This window comes from Neolamprologus brichardi, chromosome 7 (genome assembly GCF_056152115.1).
Source record: "Neolamprologus brichardi isolate AB-2024 chromosome 7, ASM5615211v1, whole genome shotgun sequence".
NCBI classification, from domain to species: domain Eukaryota; kingdom Metazoa; phylum Chordata; class Actinopteri; order Cichliformes; family Cichlidae; genus Neolamprologus; species Neolamprologus brichardi.
In genome coordinates, this window is record NC_142110.1 from 2,555,076 (window position 1) to 2,579,310 (window position 24,235).

The 24,235-nt window shown below is 41.3% G+C and overlaps 1 protein-coding gene and 1 pseudogene across 4 annotated transcripts in view; both read left to right on the plus strand.

The window, feature by feature from the left end:
• Positions 1-7,012, plus strand: part of si:dkey-246g23.2 (solute carrier family 66 member 2) — a 73,803-nt gene extending 66,791 nt beyond the window's left edge. For 3 of the 4 annotated variants that reach the window (XM_035909945.2, XM_006795780.3, XM_006795779.3), the window contains exon 5: positions 4,589-7,012. In XM_035909945.2, the coding sequence (XP_035765838.2) occupies positions 4,589-4,763 (175 nt within the window). In that variant the 3' untranslated portion in view covers positions 4,764-7,012. The remainder of the gene's footprint in view (positions 1-4,588) is intronic. The other variant, XM_006795781.3, reaches the window with a different exon arrangement.
• Positions 7,013-7,183: 171 nt separating this feature from the next.
• On the plus strand, positions 7,184-19,310 carry LOC148101889 (uncharacterized; annotated as a pseudogene).
• Positions 19,311-24,235: the final 4,925 nt, after the last annotated feature.

Sequence of the window (24,235 nt, forward strand, 5' to 3'; positions counted from 1 at the left end):
CACTGATGCATGGCTGGCAGACTTCTCGTTACTGACTGAATGCTGGATTGTGCCATAGATTTTGCGTAACTTTACATATACATAATAAAAGTGTAACCTTCTATTTTATTTATGACAGACAAAAAATTCCCAAACTTTTAAATCGGTACCTATATGTGCAATTTTTATGTCCTGCTGATGATTTAAATGACAGCTATTACTCTCTCCATTCAGATAAGTTAGGGGTTTCAAAAAAGCTGCCTATAGAGTAATGAAGTTGGAAACAGTTTCCAGAGGGACTCGGGCTATATCAGAGCATAAGAAGAGTCGTATATTTCTCCAGACATAAAAGTGTCCAAAGGAATCGAGTCGCAGTTGGATTATCACCGCTCTAATATGACTGAGTCATCTGAGTTCATTGTAACAATTCACCTTTGGTATTATCCTTTGTGATCTTACGAGCATGCATAGGAGCGAGACTGTCATCTGCAGCTGATCTGTGACGAATTAAAAATGAGAAAGTTTAACCCTTCGTGTGTCATTGGTAGTAGGGATGCACCGATACCATTTTTTTGGAAACGAGTGCGAGTACGAGTACTTGCATTTCAGTACTCACCGATACTGAGTACTTAATAAAAACATGATTTAAATTTACAGGTAACAGCTTTAGTCCTATAATTTAACAAAAAACAAACAAACGAGGGACTAGTTTGGAATTAAAAACATTTCTTTAAAATGAAAAGCATGTTGTATGCAACATATTACAGAATAAATAATTATAAAAAACAAAATTTAATTTTAAATTTGTTCGTCTGTTTCTCTGTTTAGAAGTCTCACCAGCACAGTCACAGCTGGGATGACATCAGAGGCTAGTGCGTCGTAGCTGCTCACTTTTTTAGTTAGTTCCTCAAAGGGGGCGAGGACGGCAACAGTCGTCTCCATAAGAGCCCATTGGTGAGCAGTGAGATAGTCAGGGAGTTCGTGCTCGGACACGCCCAGCACTCGCTTTTGCTCAATGAGGGACTGGAGCATGTAATACGTGCTGTTCCAGCGCGTCTGTACGTCCTGCTGCAGTCTCTTTATTGGCTGGTTGAGCTGTCCCTGAATGTCCTCGAGGCGGGAGTAGGCTAAGGCGGAGTGTTTAAAATGCCCAACTATTTTCCGTCCCACTGCTATAGCATCAGCTATGCTCCTCTGTGCTAATAAGCGTGGGTAAATAAGCGTGGGTAAATAAGCCTGGGTAAATAAGCCTGGGTAAATAAGCGTGGGTAAATAAGCGTGGGTAAACTCTTTGTACTCGTTGTCGTGTTGGGATTTTAGGTGCTTGATTAAATTACTTGTGTTAAATGCGCTACCTTTTCAGCCTCCTCTGGACAATTTCGCTGAGCACAATTTGCAGTCCGCCTTTGTTTTCGCGTCTTCGTTCACTTTGAAATAGTTCCACACGGCTGACTTGTCTAGCCTCGCCTTCTCCCCGCTCTGAGCTGCACTCGGGGCCTGTGATTAACCCCTTACATGCCGCTCAAACATAGACAGGTCTCAGACCGTGGTATCTGGGGACTTTTAACGAGTACGAGTACTTTAGAAAATGTGGTATCAAGGTGGTATCGAGGCTGATACCGGTATCGGTGCATCCCTAATTGGTAGCATAGCGTGATGCTGTCATCTGTGTACAGTGGACTCGTGCATTCTTCCGGTTCTTATATTAGAAATGGCTGAGATCATTTTCACTTCATCTGGCTTTTTTGTCAAAATAAGAACACTTGGTTTAAAGGAAGTCACCTTTAAATGAAGCTATTATTTAAAAGGTGTTCAAATTGAATCATTAAAATGCGTCACTGTGCAGAAGAGTCACAAACCTGAACCATCTACATTTGGTACAGTTACACATATCTTGAATAATTTCTATGGCAGGGCAAGCTTGTTTGTGTTCCTCATCAGCCTGAAGGGAGCCCAGGGGAGAGTTTGATGCCGCTCTGCAAGGGTAGCTGAAGGATAGTGCAGGACTGCCGTCCCCACGGTCATTAGGCTGCCTGCGCTCGACACACACTCATCATCCACAGCGATCTTGCAGAGGTCTCCGTCCCGCTCGCAGAGGTCCCTCACTTTCTCTCTGGTGGTTTGGCTCGTCTTAGCCCCGTCTCTTTCTTGCTGCATGCTGGATGAATTCTGTTTTCCGCAGCCTCTCTGTCTCTGTCTCTCTGCACTCCCTCACCCCCTCCCGTGTGACCCTTTTACTGTATGTCTCACTGATGACTGATTGTCCCGGCCAGGCCCAGCCAGCTCTAATAAAAAGAATAACCTCATATTACATTCATGCCTATGGGTCTGTGCTGTTCACAAAGAAAGAATAAGAAATACAGAGAGCAGAGAGTAGGTGGAGTGGGAGTGAGGTGCTGTAAGAGCATAGAGCATGAAGGGTAAGAGTTGAAGGAGCTTGACAGTAAATGAGTCAAGACTGCAACAAAAAGGAGAAAAGGGTGGGAAGGAGGCAAAAGCTTGATAAGGCAGTGTGAATAAATGATGGAAGAGTGCAATAAGCAGTGATGAGACGATGGTTTCTATACTGTGCTTTTCGCAAATTTTCAGATGACTTCTTCAAGGTCAGGTGTTAGGAGCAGGCTGCGACTCGAGTCTTTCTTTTCAGCCCCGTGTCTCCGACAGTCTTTCCTTTGCTTTCTCTAACTTGCTCCGATCAATCAGAAGCTTAGACTAAACTTCACTCTGACTAATGATTTTTCACTGCCTCTCCTGCTGCTTCTTAGACAGCAGGAACTTAATCAAGAAAATAAAAAAATCAGTTTAAACTTTTCAAATGAAAACGAAAAGCTACTTTTGGCTGATAGTGTTGTTATTTTGGACTCTTTGGGGGAGGTCTAATCAACAGGAGGATTGTTTGTGTGCTGTATAAAAGAAAGCATTTTAAGGTAATAATTTAAAATTTGGGAAATAAAAACTTGTTTGCTTGAAAAAACATTCCCTCCTTTTATGCCTGTGCGATAAATATTCACCTGAAGTCAGCAAATTAGTAGTGATAATAAGCAACTCCAAGGCCAACTGACAGAATAATCATCTGCTGCATCTGTACAGCTGAACTGTGAAACTGACATGCATGATTTTAGGTTAGAGTCACGTGAAAAGAATTTTCCATTAAATTCTGTGTCGTCTTCACTTATTATTTCCATAATTATGAAGTTAAGAGGCTGTGTAGCAGCTAGATGCTACTAATCAAATGCACTGGATTAATTAATCATGAGCTAATGGGACCACCTCTATAAAGCAGAGGGTTGGGCAGTTTGCTGGTCTGGAATATTAAGCTGTGTGTTAATAATACAATGCCACAATCTTCCCTGGAGTGGATGTCCCAGCAAATTCACCCCAACGTCAGACTGCGCAAAACTCATTGCAGCAGTTTCCTGCACCTTAACAGCAGCAGTGTTGCCAACTTAGCGACTTTGTTGCTATATTTAGCGAGTTTTCAGAGCCCCTTAGCGACTTTTTTTCTAAAAAGCAACTAGCGACAAATCTGGCGACTTTTTCTGGTGTTACTGGAGACTTATTTATGACGACTTTTTGACGTAAAAACGCGTATCGCTCTTACTCTCAACAAGCAGCGGTGCTGCTGTGGGCACCTCAGCCGTGCCAAAGCGCTTCCAGGCGGAGGATAGTCCTCCCCCAGCTGCTATCAGGGCAGGAGACGTTCACACCTGTGCGTTGCCGCTGCTCCGCACTGACTGTAACGCAGTCAGTTCTTTTACTGTTCTGCTGTTTTGTGGATCACAAGGTTTAAAACCACTTATAAACTCTCACTCACAAAGTAACTCCACCAGAGGGCCAATTTCGGGTCACTTTTGCCGGTCCAGGCCCGGGTAAAGGAGCAGGGTTGGAATTGTGACATTAAAAAACAATAATTGCTAAAAGAAATTTAATTTGTAGCTCTAAATAAATTCTAACTGCATTTAAGACGTTTTTTACTCACTTTATGTCTCTTCCACGATGTTATTTCTCTCTCCAACAACGTAGATTACAATTACATTAGCATGACCAATTATGCAAATTAGGCGATGACGTCATTTGGCGACTTCTAGCGACTTTTAGGACAGCCAATAGCAATTTTCCTTACTGTGGAGTTGGCAACACTGAACAGCGGGCATGTTGGAGGGTATACTGGAACTTCCTGGAGTCTTCATTGGTTGCCAGTCATACATTTCTCACTCATAACACTTCCTAACGTGGAGTTGTCATTTTTACACTTGTTGTTTTCAGTACAAATTTAACAAATGATTTATATCATGTTTATGAGTGATGAGTTAATAAGCGGGTAGGTACAGTCCAGCAGAACCAGACTAACTGTTCTCGGGTTGACGTTTAGCTTTATGCTAAGTTATGCTAACTGGCTCCAGTTATGCTAGCATACTAGCATAACTGGAGCCAGTTATGCTAGTATGCTAGCATAACTGGCTCCAGGTATGCTAGCATAACTGGCTCCAGTTATGCTAGCATACTAGCATCTATCTTCTGTCTAATGCTGAGCAAGAAAGCCAGTTTGCAAAATGTCAGTGCTTTGAGGAAAGCTCACACTTGTCTCTTTGTGTTTCCATTGCTCCAGTGTGAAAATGGTGCTGTTGTGGACAGCTGGTGACGTCTTCAAGACCACCTATTTTGTGATGAATGAAAGCCCGGCGCAGTTCTGGGTGTGCGGTTCAGTCCAGATCCTGATTGATGTCGCCATCCTCCTCCAGGTCCTGTTTTACAGTCAAGACACAAGAGCCAAGCTGGGCTGAGCACGGCTGTTACAGTGACTAACACAAAAGCCCGAGTGTTTGAGTAAGTTTCGAGGACTCTGATGACTTCACGCCCTTTACAACATGCTGCAGTGTTGATAACGTTTTTCAGTGCCAGAGTAAGGACAAATCAAAGTCAAATAGTGTGTTTGTTTTGTTTTTCTTTGGTGTGTTTGTTCACTTCTTTTACTGTTCATACTATCCTAGTGTCAAAGAGACCCAACCGAGTGACCTGTAAACGCCATGAAGCCAAAATTCATGCATTAGCATCTTTAATCATGCCCTAGCACCTAAATGCATTTGCCTGTACATTTGTCCTTATTTTGCTACGTGTCTCCTGAAGTGTAGTGGGCATGGAAATTGTAAGGAGGATGCATTACTCATATTGGCAGCTCACTAACGACAATATGTGCTTCTGTAACAACCAGTAACAACCAGTCCTGCACTGGTAGGCCTCCACTGGACCCTGCTGCCTGACTGATGGCTCTCCTACTTCACACTCCTCACTTCACTGGACTGTTTCTCATGATACATAATATGTGAGCTTGTCTGTGCCTTTGCATGTGTGCGAGGTTGTCGTTCTCTCTGGTGTGTTAGTGCAGCTAAAATTGATTTCCGCCGTTGGCATCGAGAGCCGAGCCAAAGCTTCAGCATGTACATCGAGTAATCTACACAGGCCATCAATCTGTGTGTTATGTATGGTGGTTTGATTGACGTGCAGTACATGTCTCCACACAGTATACATAGAAATATGAAAAATGTGGGCAGTGATGGTATGCACTTTTCCTCAGCTGCAAAATGTGTTACGGGCATCGGAAACACAGCAGGCTTCAGGGCAACTAAACTTCTCGAGGGGACAGTGTTACTGAATCTTTGTGCTATTGCAATTTCTGCCAGTGTATTTAGGTTAAGCTGTTTTTTGCTCATTTTTTCCTCATTCAAAAGGAGGAAAGATTATTATATATATTTATTTACCTTGGTTATTGACTAGATGGTGTCCACACCCAGTAAATAATAAGTGTGCTGCTAACAGATATTTAAAAAAGGTCAATTCTTCGTGTTCAGTTTTCTTAAACTTCGTCATTAAGTCAATTCAATTCAATTCAATTTTATTTATATAGCGCCAAATCACAACAAAAGTCGCCTCAAGGCGCTTTATATATAAATAATAATAATAAGTCAAATCCCTTCATTATCAAGCCCATCGTTAAAATCAAAGGTGATTTTATTTTCAGCAACAGGAAATAACTTTTCTTTTAACAATCATTTCCTTTTCTGATTGGCTCATTAATGCACTCGCTGTGATTTTAATAGGTCACTCAGTCTAACTGGTGCAGGTGGCTGATTCTTCGCTTTAGTCCAAGAGGTGAAGTGGTTCCAGATCAATTATGTGTCTTTCAAATTTTGTTTTCTCATTTTAAAACATAATCAGGCTTATATGCACTGATTTACCTGTAAAAAACTTAAAAATAGCTCATTAAAATCATGTCTAAGATACTAACTGAGGGTCTAAAGCTTAAACTAAAAGAACCGAAAATGCTTCCAGCTCATCATTTCCACAGTCTGAATGACATTTAAGCGAAACCATAGAAATCAAAATCAAAATCAAAGACTCCTTTCAGACAGAACTTAATATTTCAACATAACATAACATAATAACATTTTATCTAGGGTCAGTTTTTAAAATATTAGAAAAGCAAATTCTAGCAATATTTAACCTCCTAAGACCTGAACTCTTCCACAGCAGCATTTTTAATTTCTCTTTGCTATTTGGGCTGATTGGGACCTGATGAATGTAAAAACAAAGAATTACCAGATTTTTTTTATAACTTTTTTAACCTGATTTTTGGTTCTGAATAAATGAGATCCACATATAAGGGACGTTCGTTTTAAATTTCGATAGAACAGTGGCAGTATAATGTCCTCGTAAGTGGATTTCAGGCCCTTGTAGAGCAAAATTGAGTATTTTGGTCTTACTTACTTAGACTTAGATTTAGATTCTCCCGCGCCAATTGGCGCATCGGGCGACAAGAGAACGCCATCGAACTCGGTCTATCGCGGCAGTTGTTGCTTTATCCCATGACAGTTAGATTGAACGTAAATCTTCAAGGAAAGTCCTCCTCCATGTTATTTTAGGTCTTCCTCGCTGTCTCTTTTACATTCTTCGGGTTCCACAGAACCGCGACACGGGCAGGTCTCGGGTCCGGTAGCCGAAGGATGTGACCGGCAAATCTGAACCGACTTGGACATGGAGCGGCTCTACTCCCGCACGATGATATACTTCTTCATTGGTAACGCGATCCCGATATGTGATCTTGAGCAGCCGTCGAAGACAACATTGTTGGAAGACGTCAAGATGGCGGTTGATCTTTGCAGTTGATTTCCAAGTCTCCGCTGCATACAGCGCCGTCGGTATAACGATGGTCTTCAGAAGCCCCAACTTGGTTGATAAAGGCAGTGCGGTGGTCATCCATGTATTTTGGTCTAGACATGTGGACATTACATTTTGGGTTGTATTTTGGTCTAAATAACCCAAAATGTAATGTCCACATGTGTGGACACCAGGTCCTAGGAGGTTATTGAATGATTTGCTTCTTAGTAAAGCTTAATTTAAGACTGGTTTGCCCTTATTTAAGTGGATTCGGGCCAGTGATTCAGAAATCCAAAGTTAACAATGGATTCTGCCAACAATCAGCAGATTCTGAATCCAGACGTCTTGCAGTGAAGTTCGACTCACAGGAGGAACATCAGCTGAAACCTCTGGAACAGCCCTGCAGTCTCTCAACCTGAACAACATGCCGTGTGAGCCCTGTCTCACAAAATGATCTGCAAGAAGACGGGCTGATAGTTCATGTGTGAAGGATGACTTGTAGCTGACGACATCTCTCAGGGTTCCCCGACTTTTATATAAAACTGTACATCAACTAATGGCTACAAAGAAGTCAATAAAAGAGAACGACTCCCTGTTGTCTCTCAGAAAGTCAGACCCACTTTAGTGTCTCCACTCATGTTGAAATCTGCTGCTGGATGGGGCAAAGTTCATGTAATGCACGGAAAACGTGCTAACCTTTGGTTTAGTTCCTTCATGCTTCCGTGTAAAAGCTCCGATGAGCTCGGATTTAGAGGCAGCAGCGGCTGGAGTGTTTTCCACGAGGTTCACGTTTTCACATCTTCAGTTCGATTGCGCTCTCTCTTTAATAGGTTTTGGGGAAACCTTGCAGCCATAAGAGAACCAGTTAAACTGCATTCTCTGCAGCTTATAATATGCAAAACAGTTCACATGTACTTTATTCAGAGGCTCTGTCTATAATTGAAACAGCAATTTAAAAATATAGCCTTAAGGTTAGTTGTGGTTCTGTTACCTACTGCTTGATAGTTTCCTCCTACAAATACATCAGTCCCAGCAGCTGATCAGTACTCGGAACAGGTTTCTTTTGAGTTTTCCACTTGCATGATTTAATTAAGTAATGAAGTTTCAAGCTGATTAAATCTTCCACACTTTTACCTCACCAGTTTCCATTAGTTGATCTACACCTGTTTATCTCAGTGAACATCATATTTAAATTACCCGCTTCTGCTGTTATGGTTTTTATAATGAAGGCCTGCAGCAGCCAGCATGTCGGTACCATTAGCTCAATAATAAAAAAAATTATTGTTTGGTCTGCTTTAGAAACAGACTACGTTTGCATGCATTCTTCAAATCCACATATCTCAGATCTGTTTCCCATATTGTAAGCTGCATGTGGCTTATCGCCTCTATCCTGCACACCACGGTTGTATTTTGTTCCAGTTCTGTGTCATGTATGCTGTTATCATCAGATGTGTATCTTTATATTGTTTTTCCTCTGCAGAGGCTCAGAATAGCACCTGCACCGACTTTAGTTTAACATTTGCCTGCTCTGTAGCCATTTCCTCTCAAGGACAGCAGGACAAATGAACACACACACACACACACACACACACACACACACACACACACATGCGCCTCAGCTGTGATAATCAGTGAAGTTCACATGATGGTAAATCTACTTGTTGCCTTTCTGCATGCAGAGGGAGGATATGCTGTGTAACAATAATAAGCCAAAAGATCCTTTCTGTTGAGCCAAAAGTACAAACAAAGTAACTTTTCACTGGAATATAATGAATATAATGTAACTCTGATGTAAAATGTAAGAGTTTGTGACATTATACAGAAGTGACATCAAAAATACTGCAAAAATGTTAATGTCTGAACATTTTACTGTCTTATGGCAGCTCTATGTATGTATGTGAAATATTTATCATCATCAAATATAAACTATTTTGAGTCCATGGTGTAGTGCTGTGTGCTTTCTGGCTCTGTGAACTCTGTGAATGTGAAGCATGTGAAGAAGAAAGAGTTTGACAGACAGAATAGAAGCCTGATAGTCTGAGTGATTAGCTTTAACATGGCTAACATATAACATATAACATTTCCAACAGCTTAGCTAGAAACACCAGACGTGAACCACGTATATGTTCTCTACATTCCTACACAGTAGATATATCTTTTCTACAGAACAGGTCCCAGTCGAGCTGTCTTGCAGTGAGATAAAGTGCAGAGGGAAAACCTCGAATTCTTTTATTTAAAAGGATTGAGCACCGAATAAATAATGAAAGAGACTGAGGTAGAGTTCAGACTTTTCTGTTGCTGAACGCACAGAATTGAAGATCTGCGGGTTAATTAAGACTCGTGTCCCTCCAAGGTTTTAATCCCCTCTACCTAATTCAACATCACACACGCAGATGGTTACGGCATCGCTTGGTTCAAGATAACTCACAGCAATAACGAGGAGCGCTGCGGCGTGGATAGTAAAATATTAAGGAAGCTGGCTGTTGGACAAGGACAGAATGTGTGCTGCACCTGTCGGGCTCTAGCAGACCGTTACATATTCCATATGCACGGGGTACGACCCCCCTTGGTCGTGGCGTGTGGATATTTCTTTAAGACACCCGGCTATGCCCCACAGCTCATGTGTAAAACAGGTGTGCTTTCAGTGGATTCATGTTTTGGCCTGGCTTGTACATCCATTAATAATAGATGAACTGGAATGCAGGCTTGAACTTGAACGCTGTATCTGATCCTGATACCTGTAACGTGTGTCTCATTGGTATCACATAGCATGATGGCAGTCATGGCTTTGTCTATGGGTTTTAAAATGTTTCATCATAAATCTCATAATGGATCTATCTGACCACCTGCCATCCATCAGCTGGTAATTCCAACATGCCTTTACAGTGGCTTGTTTTAATGATGGATGAGGTGGGCTGAAATAGTTCACCTGCACCCCGTGTCCATGAGGTCTGCTCTGCTCCGGTCTGCTCCATTTATTAATGATGGTGTGTCGTCATGCAGTAAAAGGAAGTGCACTTTTCATCCCCATCGAGTGTTCCAGATTTCATCTACTAGGCACAGAAGTTATTGGCAGCATAGGTGACGAATATTGAATAATAATGAATACACCATGTTTCTTAAAACACTGATTCTTGTTTATGTGTTACAGGATAACTGTCGTTATTGTTTCTACCCTCGTGTCGTTCGTCCTCTAGTTCTTTACATATGCTTCTCCTGGCTGTTACACAGAGTTCCTGTTTTATTTTGGTAATTATTTTATTTACTTTTCTTCTATTGTTTTACTTCCTGTCTTTGTCCTAGTTCTCTGCTGAGGTTAGTTTCATGTGTCTTGTGCTAGTCATTCAGTTTCTATTTAACCCTTTAAGACCTACCATAGAACCAAGTCCGCCAGAGCTTATATTATATTTTTACATGCTGTGGAGCCATTTTTGGGAGCGTTTCAAGTTGCTATACATCAATACAACCATTATAGCCCAAATTTTAATAATATGTCTGCATTAAGTGCATAGTAATTACGTAAATTGCAAAAAAGTGCAATAAACTACAAAAAAATTGAAAATCGATTTTGTTTTTTTAACATATATTTCTAGTTAGAGAAATTTATTGCACAAAATAGTTTCCCACCACAGGAAATTAATTTAAAGTGTCTTCATAGTTTTATTTTTTAAATTCACCAATTTGTATATACTGCAGGAAAAAAACGAAAATAAATGTTATAATGCAAATTTGCAAAAAAGCAGCATATGCATCAAAATAAACTATTTCCAGCAGTGCAATATGAGTCCTAAGCATCCCAGAAACGACACAGAAAGTCATAAAGTCAAACACAACCTTTAAAAACACTAGTATATGCTTGTACAGGCCCTGAAGGTAAAAAACTACATTTCCGCGTCATGACGTCACTTCCGGTTTCGGGCAGGTAATGGCGGATAATTTGCGCCGCCGTCTATTCCAATGTAGGAAGTGTTACAAACAGCTGATCGGATCGGCAAAGCGTGTTTCTGGAATATTATGTTTTTGTTGCTGCAAGTGCTTTTTCTGCAGTTTTTACAAAGCTGTATGTGGAAGGAAACTGTGACCGAGGACAAGCTGATGGCATAAGATGTAAGTACAACTCCTCCGGTTTCATGTGCAAAAAAAATTATTGCGTTAGCTCACGTGGTTGCAGAGCTACCGGGATTTAAAAGTAGTTACGCAAAACGGACCGTGCCTGCTCTGACCGGCTTTAAAGGGTTAAACACATCAGCCGCTTAATTAGCCATACACCTGGTTAATTGCTTGTTAGCATAAATATCTAATTAGCCAATTACATGGCTGTGACTTTAAACGTAACATGGTTTTTGGTGCCAGACGGATTGGTCTGAGTATTTCAGAAACTGCTGATCTGCAGGGATTTTCCCATGCAACCATCTCTATGGTTTACAGAGAATGATCTGAAAAAGGAAAACTATCCAGTGAGCGGCAGGGCTTTGTTAAAAACCTTCAAGGAGATGGTCTACACCAGCAGACCACAATTGGTTTCTAACTGCTTCAACATGAAGGCAGGAGGAAGGAAGGCAACAGTAACAGTAACCATTCTAGCCAGAACGGGAAACTGAGACTGTAACTGGATAATAGAAGAGCAGAAAAAATCCGCCTGGTCTGATCGGTTGCAATTTCTGTTGCAACATTCACATGTTAGAGTCAGAATCTGATGTAAAGAACTCGGCCTTGTAGCAATAGCTTTTGGCGTACGTGTGTTGGGGATATTTTCTCGCCACACCTCGGACTCTTTAGTACAAACTGATCATTTTCTAAACACCACAGCCTGCTGAGTATTACTGCTGAACATGTCCATCCTTTCATGACCACAGTGTACCCATCCTCTGATGGCTGCTTCCAGCAGAATACCATGAAGCTCAAATCATCTCAAACTGGTTTCTTGAATATGACAATGGCCTCCATAGATCTCAAATGGACTCCAGAATCACCAGGTCTCAATATTTCTTCATATTTCTGACATCTTTCCTTCCACGTATCCAGTTTGTGGAGCCACATGCATGTCTTTGGACTGTAGTAGCACGCACACGCAGGAAAGCACAAACTCCACAGCGTTTTCAGCCAATCAGTGGATTTGACCTTCTTGCTGTGCTATCAACCCTTGTGTAGCTGTGTTTTACTGCAGCGGTCTCCAACCTTTTTTGCGCCACGGACCGGTTTATGCCCGACAATATTTTCACAGACCGGCCTTTAAGGTGTCGCGGATAAATACAACAAAATAAAACTAGTACCGGTACTGAAAAAAGAAGATTTATTCATAACCAGTGTTGGGAAGGTTACTTTTAAAATGTATTCCATTACAGATTACAGATTACATGCCCCAAAATGTATTCTGTAACGTATTCCGTTACGTTACTCAATGAGAGTAACATATTCTGAATACTTTGGATTACTTAATATATTATCATGCTGTTTACAACTACATGAATGTACTATTGCTGTGATTTATTACTGTTACTGAAGGTCCGCGGCTCCGAACCGTAGTAAAGGGACCTCTGGCTAATACGGTGGGTTCTGTGTCGGCTCGTAGCTGAAAACTAGCTTTACTTTGTTGTCTGGGTCAACTTTGCTAGCAGAGACAGAGAGAGGCGTTGAAAGGCTGCTCCAACAGAACTTATTGTTTTTGGAGGAAAACACGAACACGGTGTACAGTCGAGTCTTAATAGCTTACTTACAACTGGGCTCGTCAGGCACTCTTCTTGGCTGCAGTGGTTATTATTATATTTACATGCTTCCAGCTCCCGTTTCTGCTCGATGACAGCTCGTACTTTTCCTTTTTCTCCCTCCCTCGCTCACAGACACATAACGGGTATGGCAGTCCATTCTCCCTGCAGCACGGACTACACTGCCCATGATGCTACATTCTTTAGAGCTATACCTGTAGTATTCTGCCTGTTAGCTTAGCACAACAACAACAAAAAGGCCTCTCTCACCCAGGAAACACGCAGAGAGAGAGCGTCACCCTGTAACCATGGCAACCGTAACCGTGCCACCTGGAACAACAGAACGTAGCTGTCAAACAAAACCCAAACAGTCCTGACCCGCCACAATATGAAACAGGAAAGTATCGCCGTGTAATCCATTTATTTCAACAAAGTAACTGTATTCTAAATACCACCTTTTTAAACGGTAACTGTAACGGAATACAGTTACTCATATTTTGTATCTTAAATACGTAACGGCGGTACATGTACTCCGTTACTCCCCAACACTGTTCATAACACACGTGAAAAGACCCAGGAAAACCGAGTTAACGATAAAAACGATAACAAAATAACGCTGAAAACCGATAAAAACCCTGAAAACTATACATTTCACACCTGAGCCTCAACTCTCGTGGCCCGGTACCGGTCCGAGGCCCGGGGGTTGGGGACCGCTGTTTTACTGTATGTCTATATTGGTTGAGCAGCATAAAGATGCAGTTGTACAGTTCTCTCCCATAGTTCTCATTCTGAAATTAAAGTTTGATAGATCCTAAATCTTTATTTCTTGTCACATTTTGATGTAGCCTAATGATTTGGCTTAAAATAACCTACAGGTTCGACCGTTCATCATAACACTTAAATGCGTCCTCGACCGTAGCCAACAGTTTGATGTAATGCACGATCCAAACTACCATCAGCAGCTGCAGCGAGCGTCTCCTTTCCAAAGTTATCCCTTATTTGGATAACGGTGTGCACTTTAATCAACAGCAGCCAGATGTGTTTGTTTTGAAAAGCCTGTCTTACATCAGCTCAGCATAATCCCTAAAAGGACATGTTGGAAAATGGACAACATCCATGTGAAGGTTCCCCACTGATTACTACAGAGGATTCATAGGACATTTTCTTCATCTTTTACCTTTTCTTACGACATAAATTAGGCCACAAAAAGCAGAGCAGGAGAGAGAAAGGGATACAACTCGCTTCTGAAAATTCAAGCTCAAAGCAGGCTGATGGCTCATAATAATAAGCCCAGATATGTGACACAGGAGTTTTGAGAGCTCTTCCATTTGAGAATGACAAAAAAAATTCAGCTTCTTATCCTGTTATCAAGACTAATAAAAGCATTTTACTGCTCGTTTCCTGTACAAACAATTTCTCACAATGACCCTTGGCACTTCTTTGGTCAAAGAGTGGAGGATAATGCACCGAGACAAGAGTCTTCAATGACAGATGGACAGACAGAAAAAGTCTTTCTGTATTTTGTAGAATTTAATAAGCAGATGGTCGTCCAGTCTGGGATGCTCTATAGCCTGGAGATTGAGCAATAAGTTGGAGGAAAAAATCAGAGTAAAATGGAAAAGAGGAAGAGAACGATTCTCTGCTGGCTGCCCTGTCATCACTCACAGAGCTGATGACATTGAAAACACAAGAGTAACGTGCATGATGTGTGAGGCACCTGAGGAAAAGACACGAGTCAAACTGTATACTTTTGGGAAATGCAGCATATCCAGATGGCTTGGGTTTAGGGCCGCCTCGTGTTCCTGCAGTACGGGACAGTCAACCCCCCAGGTGTGTAATGACAGGCCGGGACAGGATCAAACCCTCAAGATGGATGAGGTTGTTCCAAGGTCACAGACTGTGGAGAACAGAGGAGGTGCAGGGGGAGAGAAGGACAAAGTGTAAAAAACACTCAGGAATCTTTAAAAATTCAGGTGTTGGAGAATTTAATGAAATCAAAAGCTGACCTTCTTCCACTCTTCGTTTAAGAAGATTAAAAATCATCTGAAACGTCCACGTGAGGTTTAAACTTGTACTCCGTGACAGATTGGAAGTATCGACCTTACGTTTGTGTTTGACGGTGGAGGCATCGCGTGGATCATCATGGATCGAGTGAATCGTGTCTCCTGATGTGGCAGAACAACATCGCTGAAAAAGAAATAGGAGATCCTCAGAATGATGATTATACTGAACACTGTATCCCAACTTCTGTGCAGATTAGATATGGAGACAGTTAGTGTCAGTGCATCAGTTTGGTAAGACTCTACCATGTAATCCAGATTGTGGTTACTCTTTGGGCGGCTGATGGAAATAAAATAAGCAGGAAATGATTTAGTATCACTTAAATTCTATGTAATAATTTTTAATATTAACACATTCTTTAAACAGTTTGCAGTGCAAACAATCTATTAATCAACAAAATCAGAATGCTGCACATGCTGCTCAAAAGTCTTGAACCACTGCTTTTTCATATTTTCCAAGGAGCCAGACTATGGATTAGTTTGTTAAAGTGGTCTTCAGCAAAGGTTTGCCAGGTTTTCTGCAGTTTTTCTTTGGACACTGGCTGGTTTTCGACTCATTTTCAGTTCAGCTCTTCTTCCTTTGTTAATATCACTGATCTGTGAATCATTTAAGCATAAAGAGGGGCCAAACTTATAGGATGAAACGGTGTCTGCAGCACCTTAGCAAATAAACTATTTTAAATTGCATGCTTAGGCACTTTGTCACAAAATCATAGGGTTTGTTTCCATTTCTTTAGTAAAATTTATGAAAAATTCCAACGATCAACGAGTTTGACGGGCATAAAATTATATTTTTGCACCAACGAGGCGATCTCCCCCTGCAGCTAAGACCTGACACACAACCTGAGAGTTGCATCTGAACTCACAGTTGACTCAGGAAATGTATAAACGGCTACTTTATGGAGTCACTCTATTATTCACATATATTCACGTATTCACCTGTAGCCTCAACAGTGCTTAGTTAGTAAAGAATAGGCCTAAAGTGGACAGATGGTGTAGAGGCCAAGTGCCACTCAGCTCAGCACGAACAGGAAGAAATGATGAAAGACTGAAGCTCAAAGTCCTGATCTCAAACAGACCAAAGTGCAGGTCTCTTCATCTTGAAAACACTCTGATGGATGCTTTATGCACTGAATTCTATATGAGACGGGATGCTGCAGTCTGTTTCGTAATAGAAAGGCTTATTTTTATCAAAGTCTCCTTCGGGATAAACATTGCCCTTGCTTCACCAACTGTTCCCCTGTGGAGTTCATGTTTTTCTTTGCTCCCACTGACATTTCTCCATCTGAAGATCGAGTCCACAGATGGCCAAATAGCTCGTTTTTGCATCATCTCCTTCTCACTCAGATTTATTTTGGAATCATGAGCCCAGCGACGGGGGCAGGTTCTTTTTGTTGGTGACGCCAGTTTTTTTCCTTCATATGGTGTTTTGAGCGTGCATGCCTGCAGGCTACACATCGCGCGAGTGTGCACTCATGTGGGTGTGTGCTGTCTATCATGATGGAGAATGCAGTATAGCAAGTGTCATGTTAGTAGAACGAGGACATTAGTTACAGTGGAGCAAGATAAACAGAAACTTCATGAAAGGGAAGATAACAGAAGAAAGTCAAGTATTCAGCAAACACACAATTTCGATGCACAAGAGCTGGAGAATGTCAAGCGGAAAGTTGTTTTCCTCAGACAAAAATTTTTGACACTGGCTTTAAAATGTGTGACTCAGATTGTTCAGATTTTTTTTCACACATCCCAAAAGACATGAATTAAGGCAGCCGAACAGAGCAGCAGCAGCTTAAACAGAATAAAGGGCGAATTTAGAACTCACAGTCAAAAGCAAAGAACTAAATGCTCGGCTTAAAGCAACGGATAATCAGTAACAATGGGTTTTAAGGAAGATGGCTCAACATATCAGTGCTAAGAAGAAGTCAGTTGTTCGTTATTGAAAACTCGCTGACTTCATATCTAGATAATTGGCTCTATTCTCACGGTTCTGGGTCATTTTGACTGAGCATTTTGAGTGTTTTGGTTTAATTTTGGATTGTATTCTGATTCTTGTGCTTTGTTGGTTATTATTAGAATTCTATGTTTCTGTTTCTTCTTGTTAAGGAATTCATTCTTAGGTTTGGTGTCTCATGTTTAGTTCTGTGTCTACTCTGCGTCTTTGTGTAGTTGTTTCTTCTTTCCTGTTTTCTGTTTTATTGTGAAGGTCCGTGTTTTATGTGAGTGTATTCAGTTTTGCTTCCCTTGTCTCGTCTCGTCAATTACTTCCAGCTGTGTTCCCCACCTGTGTGCAATCTCCCTCTGTCATCCTGTGTTTCCCCCTGCATCTGTCTACGTCTCCCTGCATCTCCGTTTGTGTCTCTACGTGTTTAATTCTTAGTTTTCCCAGTTAGGTTTTTCAGTTCTGTTCTCGCCATCCTTTGCCTTTTTTTGTACGTCATCCTCCTCAATAAAAGTCCACTCACATCACTGGTGCCTGCGTCTTGGGTCCTTTAATAAATTACACACAGCTCGCCCCGCTGGCCGTGACATCTATTTTTTAAGTCAATACTATAAGAGATTTCTTACTGGCTTTTACTGACTGTCTATATCAATACAGTTATAGTTATGGTACAGTTTTTTGACGCCTGTCAAAGTGGAAAATTGCAGGTCACCAAAAGATATACAGATTCTTATGTGATATGAAGAAAATTACCCCCACAAAGAGGAAACAATACAGTAAATAATGGGATCAAAATGGGTGAAATTGATGGAAAGTGATTGTCAGAGACCTTTGTTCATGTTTCCAGTATTTCCTGTCATGTTGATGGATGCACTTCACTGAAACCCAAATGACTACTAAACAAAACGGCAACTAAATAACAGCTTATACAAGGACAGGACAATACATGAGAATAAAAAGACTTTTACATAAACGTCAACTTCCTTTTACTCACATACAGTAGGCAGAGCGTTGAGAAGGTCACACCGCAGTGAAATACATATCTAACGACACCGCTTTTGACAAGCCATGCCACTTTTTTCCTTCATTACTTTTCAGGACTATTAAAAACACATTTCTAAATAAGGAAAATGAGATTTAAGCTCTGCAGTAGTTCTGCTCTACTGGTGTATTGTAAAATAATTGAGTTTTTTAGTAAAAGTCTCTCTCTGACTTTGTAATGGGCATGCACAGATATGACAGAAAGCAAAACATCACTGACTCTGCAACTTTACCATTGCATAAAATACCCCATTGTCATTAAATTGTTGGGTTATGCTGAATCATCCTCGATCAGAACTTAGACTAGGACAAACAGTCCGTCCATCCATCCGTCCGTCCGTCCAGTTGTCCATCCAGTTGTCCATCCATCCGTCTATTCATCCATTCAATCTCCATCTGTCCATCCATCCATCCATTCGTCCATCCATCCATCAATCCATCCATCTGTCCATCCATTTGTCATCCATCCATACATCCATCCATCTGTCCATCCATACATTATACATCTATCCATCCGTCCATCTGTTCCTCCATCCATGCATCCATCCATCCATTATTCGTCTATCCATCTTTCCATCTTTCCATCCATTCGTCCATCCGTCCATCCAATCTCCATCCGTCCATCCATCCATCCATCCGTTCGTCTATCTATCCATCCATCTGTTTGTCTATCCATCCATCCATTCATCCATCCATCCGTCCATCCATCCGTTTGTCTATCCATCCATCCATTCATCCATCCATTCATCCATCCATCCGTTCGTCTATCCATCCATCAATCCATTCATCCATCCGTCCATCCATCCATTTGTTCGTCTATCCATCCATCTGTTCCTCCATCCATGCATCCATCCATCCATTATTCGTCTATCCATCTTTCCATCCATCCGTCTATACATCCATCCATTCATCCATCCATCCGTCCATTCATCCATCCATCCGTTCGTCTATCTATCCATCCATCTGTTTGTCTATCCATCCGTTCGTCTATCCATCCGTCCATCCATCCATCTGTTCGTCTATCCATCCATTCATCTGTTTGTCTATCCATCCGTTCGTCTATCCATCCGTCCATCCATCCATCTGTTCGTCTATCCATCCATTCATCTGTTTGTCTATCCATCCGTTCGTCTATCCATCCGTCCATCCATCCATCTGTTCGTCTATCTATCCATCCATCTGTTTGTCTATCCATCCGTTCGTCTATCCATCCGTCCATCCATCCATCTGTTCGTCTATCCATCCATCCATCTGTTCGTCTATCCATCCATTCATCTGTTTGTCTATCCATCCGTTCATCTATCCATCCATCCATCCATCCATCTGTTCGTCTATCCATCCATTCATCCATCCATTCATCCATCCATCCATCCATCTGTCCATTCGCCGTTGAGATGGTGGTGGGTCTGGAGCCTATCCCAACTACCATAGGGCAATAAGCGGGATGCGCCCTGGACAGGTGGCCAATCTGTTGCATATTGGATCGGATGGTTATTAGTAATTAAAAAGAAATGATTAGAAAACATAACTGACTTCAAGCGGTATTTAAATTATCAAGCAAAAACACCCAACATTTGTTGTAACGGTGTTTGTGTAAACTCTCTAAATTGCATTTCTTGTGTTGAGGATAAGCTGGGCTTATAGAAATAATTCAATAAAAAATGAACAAGTAATAATAATAATAATAATAATAACAAAATACTTTTAGTTCACTGCAATCAGGAATGCATGTTATGCTATGCTTTCAGAAAGCCATTGTGGCTGCTTCCCCCTCTTCCACCAGCACCCCGAGCCACTTCTGAGCCACATTAAATGACTCCATAAGTTAGTTTAATAGAGAGGAGTGCAGGCCCACAGTGAAATATCCACCTTGTCAGTGTGCCACAGCTGGCCCTCAATTTAGGACTGAATAGCTAGCATTTCGTGTTGTTTGCCCATATGTTCTCTGCCTCAGAGGAGTGTGTGTGCGTGCTTGTGATTGTACGGGTGTGTTTGCAGTTCCACAGGCTCTTTTGCCTCATGATTGCTTCGGCAGCACTCTACTGCTTTCTCTCCTCTATTTGCAATTGGCATGGAAGGTCACGCATGCAGCACGCTCATACAAACACACACAGATACATTCACGCCAGCTGTTTTCTCCTCTCTAAGACAAACTGCGAGAGAAAAAGCAGCAGACGGGGGGAGATTTCCTCAAACTTTCAAATGTGTGTTTAACCCAAAGACCTCTCAGACTTGCTCAGTGTTTTAGGGTCAGATGAAGACAGCAGGGCTTTGTGCATTCACACTCAGTTCCTCCATTCCCCGAACAATTAGCTCAGGATTAGATTGAGGTCAATACCTTCACCTTCGTTGCAGTCCCTCTTTGTGGAACATTTTAATCAATCCAGCCCTTCTACACACAAATCAAGTTTCTTTTTCACCTCCCTCCCTCTGTTTTTATGCCTCAATTGAGATTCAAATTAAACCTCATCTAATCCGGCAGTTAAGCAGAACATTATTTTCTGCTCTCAGGTGAGGTCGTTACATTTTCTTTTTATGCTGAAAGACATGAAACAAAGAGGCGCGTGTACTGTACCACTGAACATCATTATTAGCCCCCAAACTCTCTTTTGAATAGGTGATTTAAGCCAGAATAGAAAGGAGGAGGAGGAGGATGAGGAGGAGGACAGTGCTAGATGTGACAGTGATGAAGGTGATGATGATGATATGGGTCAAACCCCTCAAGGCCATCAGCAACAAACTGATTTCCTCCCACCATTACTTTTGAAGGAGGCAGAGTGGCTGTCTGCAATACTTTACAGTCCATAGGTTTTACACACCATTACTGACTCTCACTGGTGGGTATTGAACTCATTTGCATGTTATGATACTGCATTAGCTTGATGACCTCAGGCTTTATAGCACATCGCAGAGCATGTGGCTGATGGGGATTTATCCAGAGGTCATCTGTGTGATGTGCACGCCAAGATAACATCAACTTCTGCAGAGCTTCCTGACATTAAGTCACCGATAATCATTAGTTGCGTGCTGGAAGTCAGAGCAGATACACAAGTTCATTAAACTACTCTTGTTTTTAATTTCATAAATTAAAAGGTTCTCCCTGGATAATGAGGAGAGATGTTCAATGTCACTCAAAGTGTTCAACAAAAAATTTACAGAATATTAATGAATTGAGACGACCAGAGATGACCAGTAATGCGTTACTGTAATCAGATTACTTTTTTCAAGTAACGAGTAAAGTAAGGGAATACTATTGCAAAAACGGTAATTAGATTACCGTTACTTTCCCGTAGGAACGCTGCGTTACTGCGTTACTAAAACCGTGATTTTTTGCGAGAATGTCTCATGACAGTGACGTAAGCGAGTGCGACGTTCGTGACAACAGCTGTGTGCAGATCAACAATGGATCATATATCGAGTGCGGAGAGAGTATGAGCGTGCAGCGTTTAAAGCGTTGAAGTACTGACCTTACTTTGAGTTTGATTCCATAAAAAGTGACAAAAACATTAGTGTCCGTTGTGCGTGGGAAGAAAACTTCTTTTTACAGCGAAAAAAACCCTAAACTTCCGAGCAAGCACCGAGTAGCTACGACGTAATGGGAAACTCACAGAGAAACTCGCGGATTCTTCCACTGACCGCTGCACACCTGCACCAGGGTAACCCTCCGCCTACCCCACTCCTGCTTTACAGGTGAAAATAGAGCAACAGGACCGCTAGTCTTTGACTTTATTTATTTTCTGCTGTGTTTTACTTGCATCTATTTGAAAGACTGAGTGTAAACACACAAAATATTTTATTTTATGTGCTGGAATGTGCAGAAAATAGGTTTAAATATTAAACAAATTTCTTCCAGTCAGAGAATGTTGCAGATAATTAAATTTTTGCTTGATGCATAAAGTTAAAAGATTAAAACTAATAAAACAAGTTTTAAAAAGAGACTTTTCCATTTGATTACATTTTGTATGATGGATTATGTAGAAAAAGTAGAATTGGGCTGAAAGATCTATCGCTTTATCACCTATTCAGGTTGTAAATCGTGTTTTTAAAAAGTAACTAAGTAATTAATTACTTTTGAAAATAAGTAATCAGTAAAGTAATGGGATTACTTTTTTGGGGAAGTAATCAGTAATTAGTTACTGATTACTTTTTTCAAGTAACTTGATCAACACTGGAGACAACTGAGTATGTGATATTAATCTGCTTTGTTTCAAATACATTAGTTCCAGAAACAACTGACTTTGTTATAAACATCAATAATGAAATAACTGAAATAATCACTTAGGGCATGACTCTTTACTTTGGCCTAGTCTAAACTAACAATAAATACTAACAGAAATCATTGAGATTCTTCTCCCAGTGTCTTTGTTTTCAGTATCTCTGCTTTTACACAACAATATGGTTGCTACACACTTACCTCAATAAATGTCAAGGACGCTGTGGTTCAGTCATAGCACAGATTGGCACTGCGAGGTAGCGGCTTCCTGTTATGATATGATGGCATTAGAGAAGCTCCAGACTGCTTTCCTTTAGTAACAGGTTGAAGTAGGTTATGATAACTGTGTCCTGCTGCTGTGGCATTGTTTTGACATTGTAAAGTGAAGTAAAATAAAGCAGCAGTGTAGGCATTCCTATAAAGTTGTCCTCTGTTCTCGAAGCCAGCTAACTGCGTGCTGCCTTCTATCGTAATCATATCATACAGCTTTATTGCAACTGAAGTTTTTCCAGTAGTGGTTTAGCATGTTTTTGGCAGCAGTGATCAAAATATTGTACGGTCTGAGAGTGGCCTCCTCTATGCTCTGTGCTCAGGCCTTGGAAAATCTGGCATGTGATGGGAGACTTTGTCCAATTGCCAGATGAGGTGAAAAAGTCCATGTGAGGAAAAAAAAACCATGCATGTAAAAACACCACGTTTTTACATGCATTCAAAACGCGCTCATGTTCAAACATCTTCTAGATTTCTGCTTACTGAGACTTTCATTCTAAAATCTATTTGAAATATTTGAAAATACAAATACAGTGAATAAATGTCAAAAAAATATTTTGAATCAGCTGTAAATTTCTTTTACCAGTGTGAGGAATGAAGCTGTATCTACAGCTTTGTCAAAGGAGCTTGCAAAGAAAAGCGTCTGGACTTCTTTAAGTTGCTTGAAGATGTTTCACCTTTATCCGAGAAGCTTCTTCAGTTCTAAGGTCAAATGGTGGAGAGTCCCAGATATAAACCTAGTGGGAGTTTCCCCCCACAGAGGGACAAAAGGACCCCCTGATGATCCTCTAATCGCCTGAGCCAAGGTGTGAAACTGGGTGTGGATCACAATCAGCCAGAGTTTCGGGTGAGCTCATTGTGAAACCTGGCCCCACCTTATCATGCGAATTCCTGAGGTCAGATGGCCCAGGATGTGAGTGGGCGTTAAGGCGTCTGGGGAGGTCGGTCACCAGTGAGCGACCATCTTTGAACAGAGGCGGTGGTTTACGACACCAACTGTCTGCCATCTATAATCCAGTTTTGAGTTCCCTCCCCAGACGCCTTAACGCCCACTCACATCCTGGGCCATCTGACCTCAGGAAATCACATGATAAGGTGGGGCCAGGTTTCACAATGAACTCACCTGAAACTCTGGCTGATTGGGACCCACACCCAGTTTCACACCTTGGCTCAGTCGATTAGAGGATCATCAGGGGGTCCTTTGTCCCTCTGTGGGGGGAAACTCCCACTAGGTTTAAATCTGGGACTCTCCACCATTTGACCTTAGAACTGAAGAAGCTTCTTGGATGAAGGTGAAACGTCTTCAAGTAACTTAAAGAAGTCCAGACGCTTTTCTTTGCAACCTCCTTTGACTACGATGACCTGGATGACTGAGAACCTTCACCGACATATCTACAGCTTTGTTGTTATGTTGGCAGGAAAACATACCAAACAAAATACAAATAAACAGATACAAGTTGCCTTTGTGTCATCAAGATGATGCTTTTTGAATGCAAACTTTTATACATGTCATATGAAGAAATGTTCATGATTAATGGGACGAACAATGGTAGCATTGCTGCTTCAGCAGGGTCATTGTGAAAGCCGAGCCACTGTCACTGGATACTTGGATGGTTAAATCAGAAATCCACCTGTGCTGCTGTGACAGTGTTTGCTCTTGATTTCTAATCACACTTATGAAAGTATTAAACATGAGATTATTAGAAAATTTTCAATGGCTTAAATTCTATTGATTATCTTTCTGGCTGTGTAAAATTACTGTACTCACTAATGGCACATTGGCATTCATAAACACATTATTTTGGCTTCGATGTATTCTAATGTAGCCATACAATGAATAAGGCTGAAAAACCGCCGCCTGGCATCAAACCAC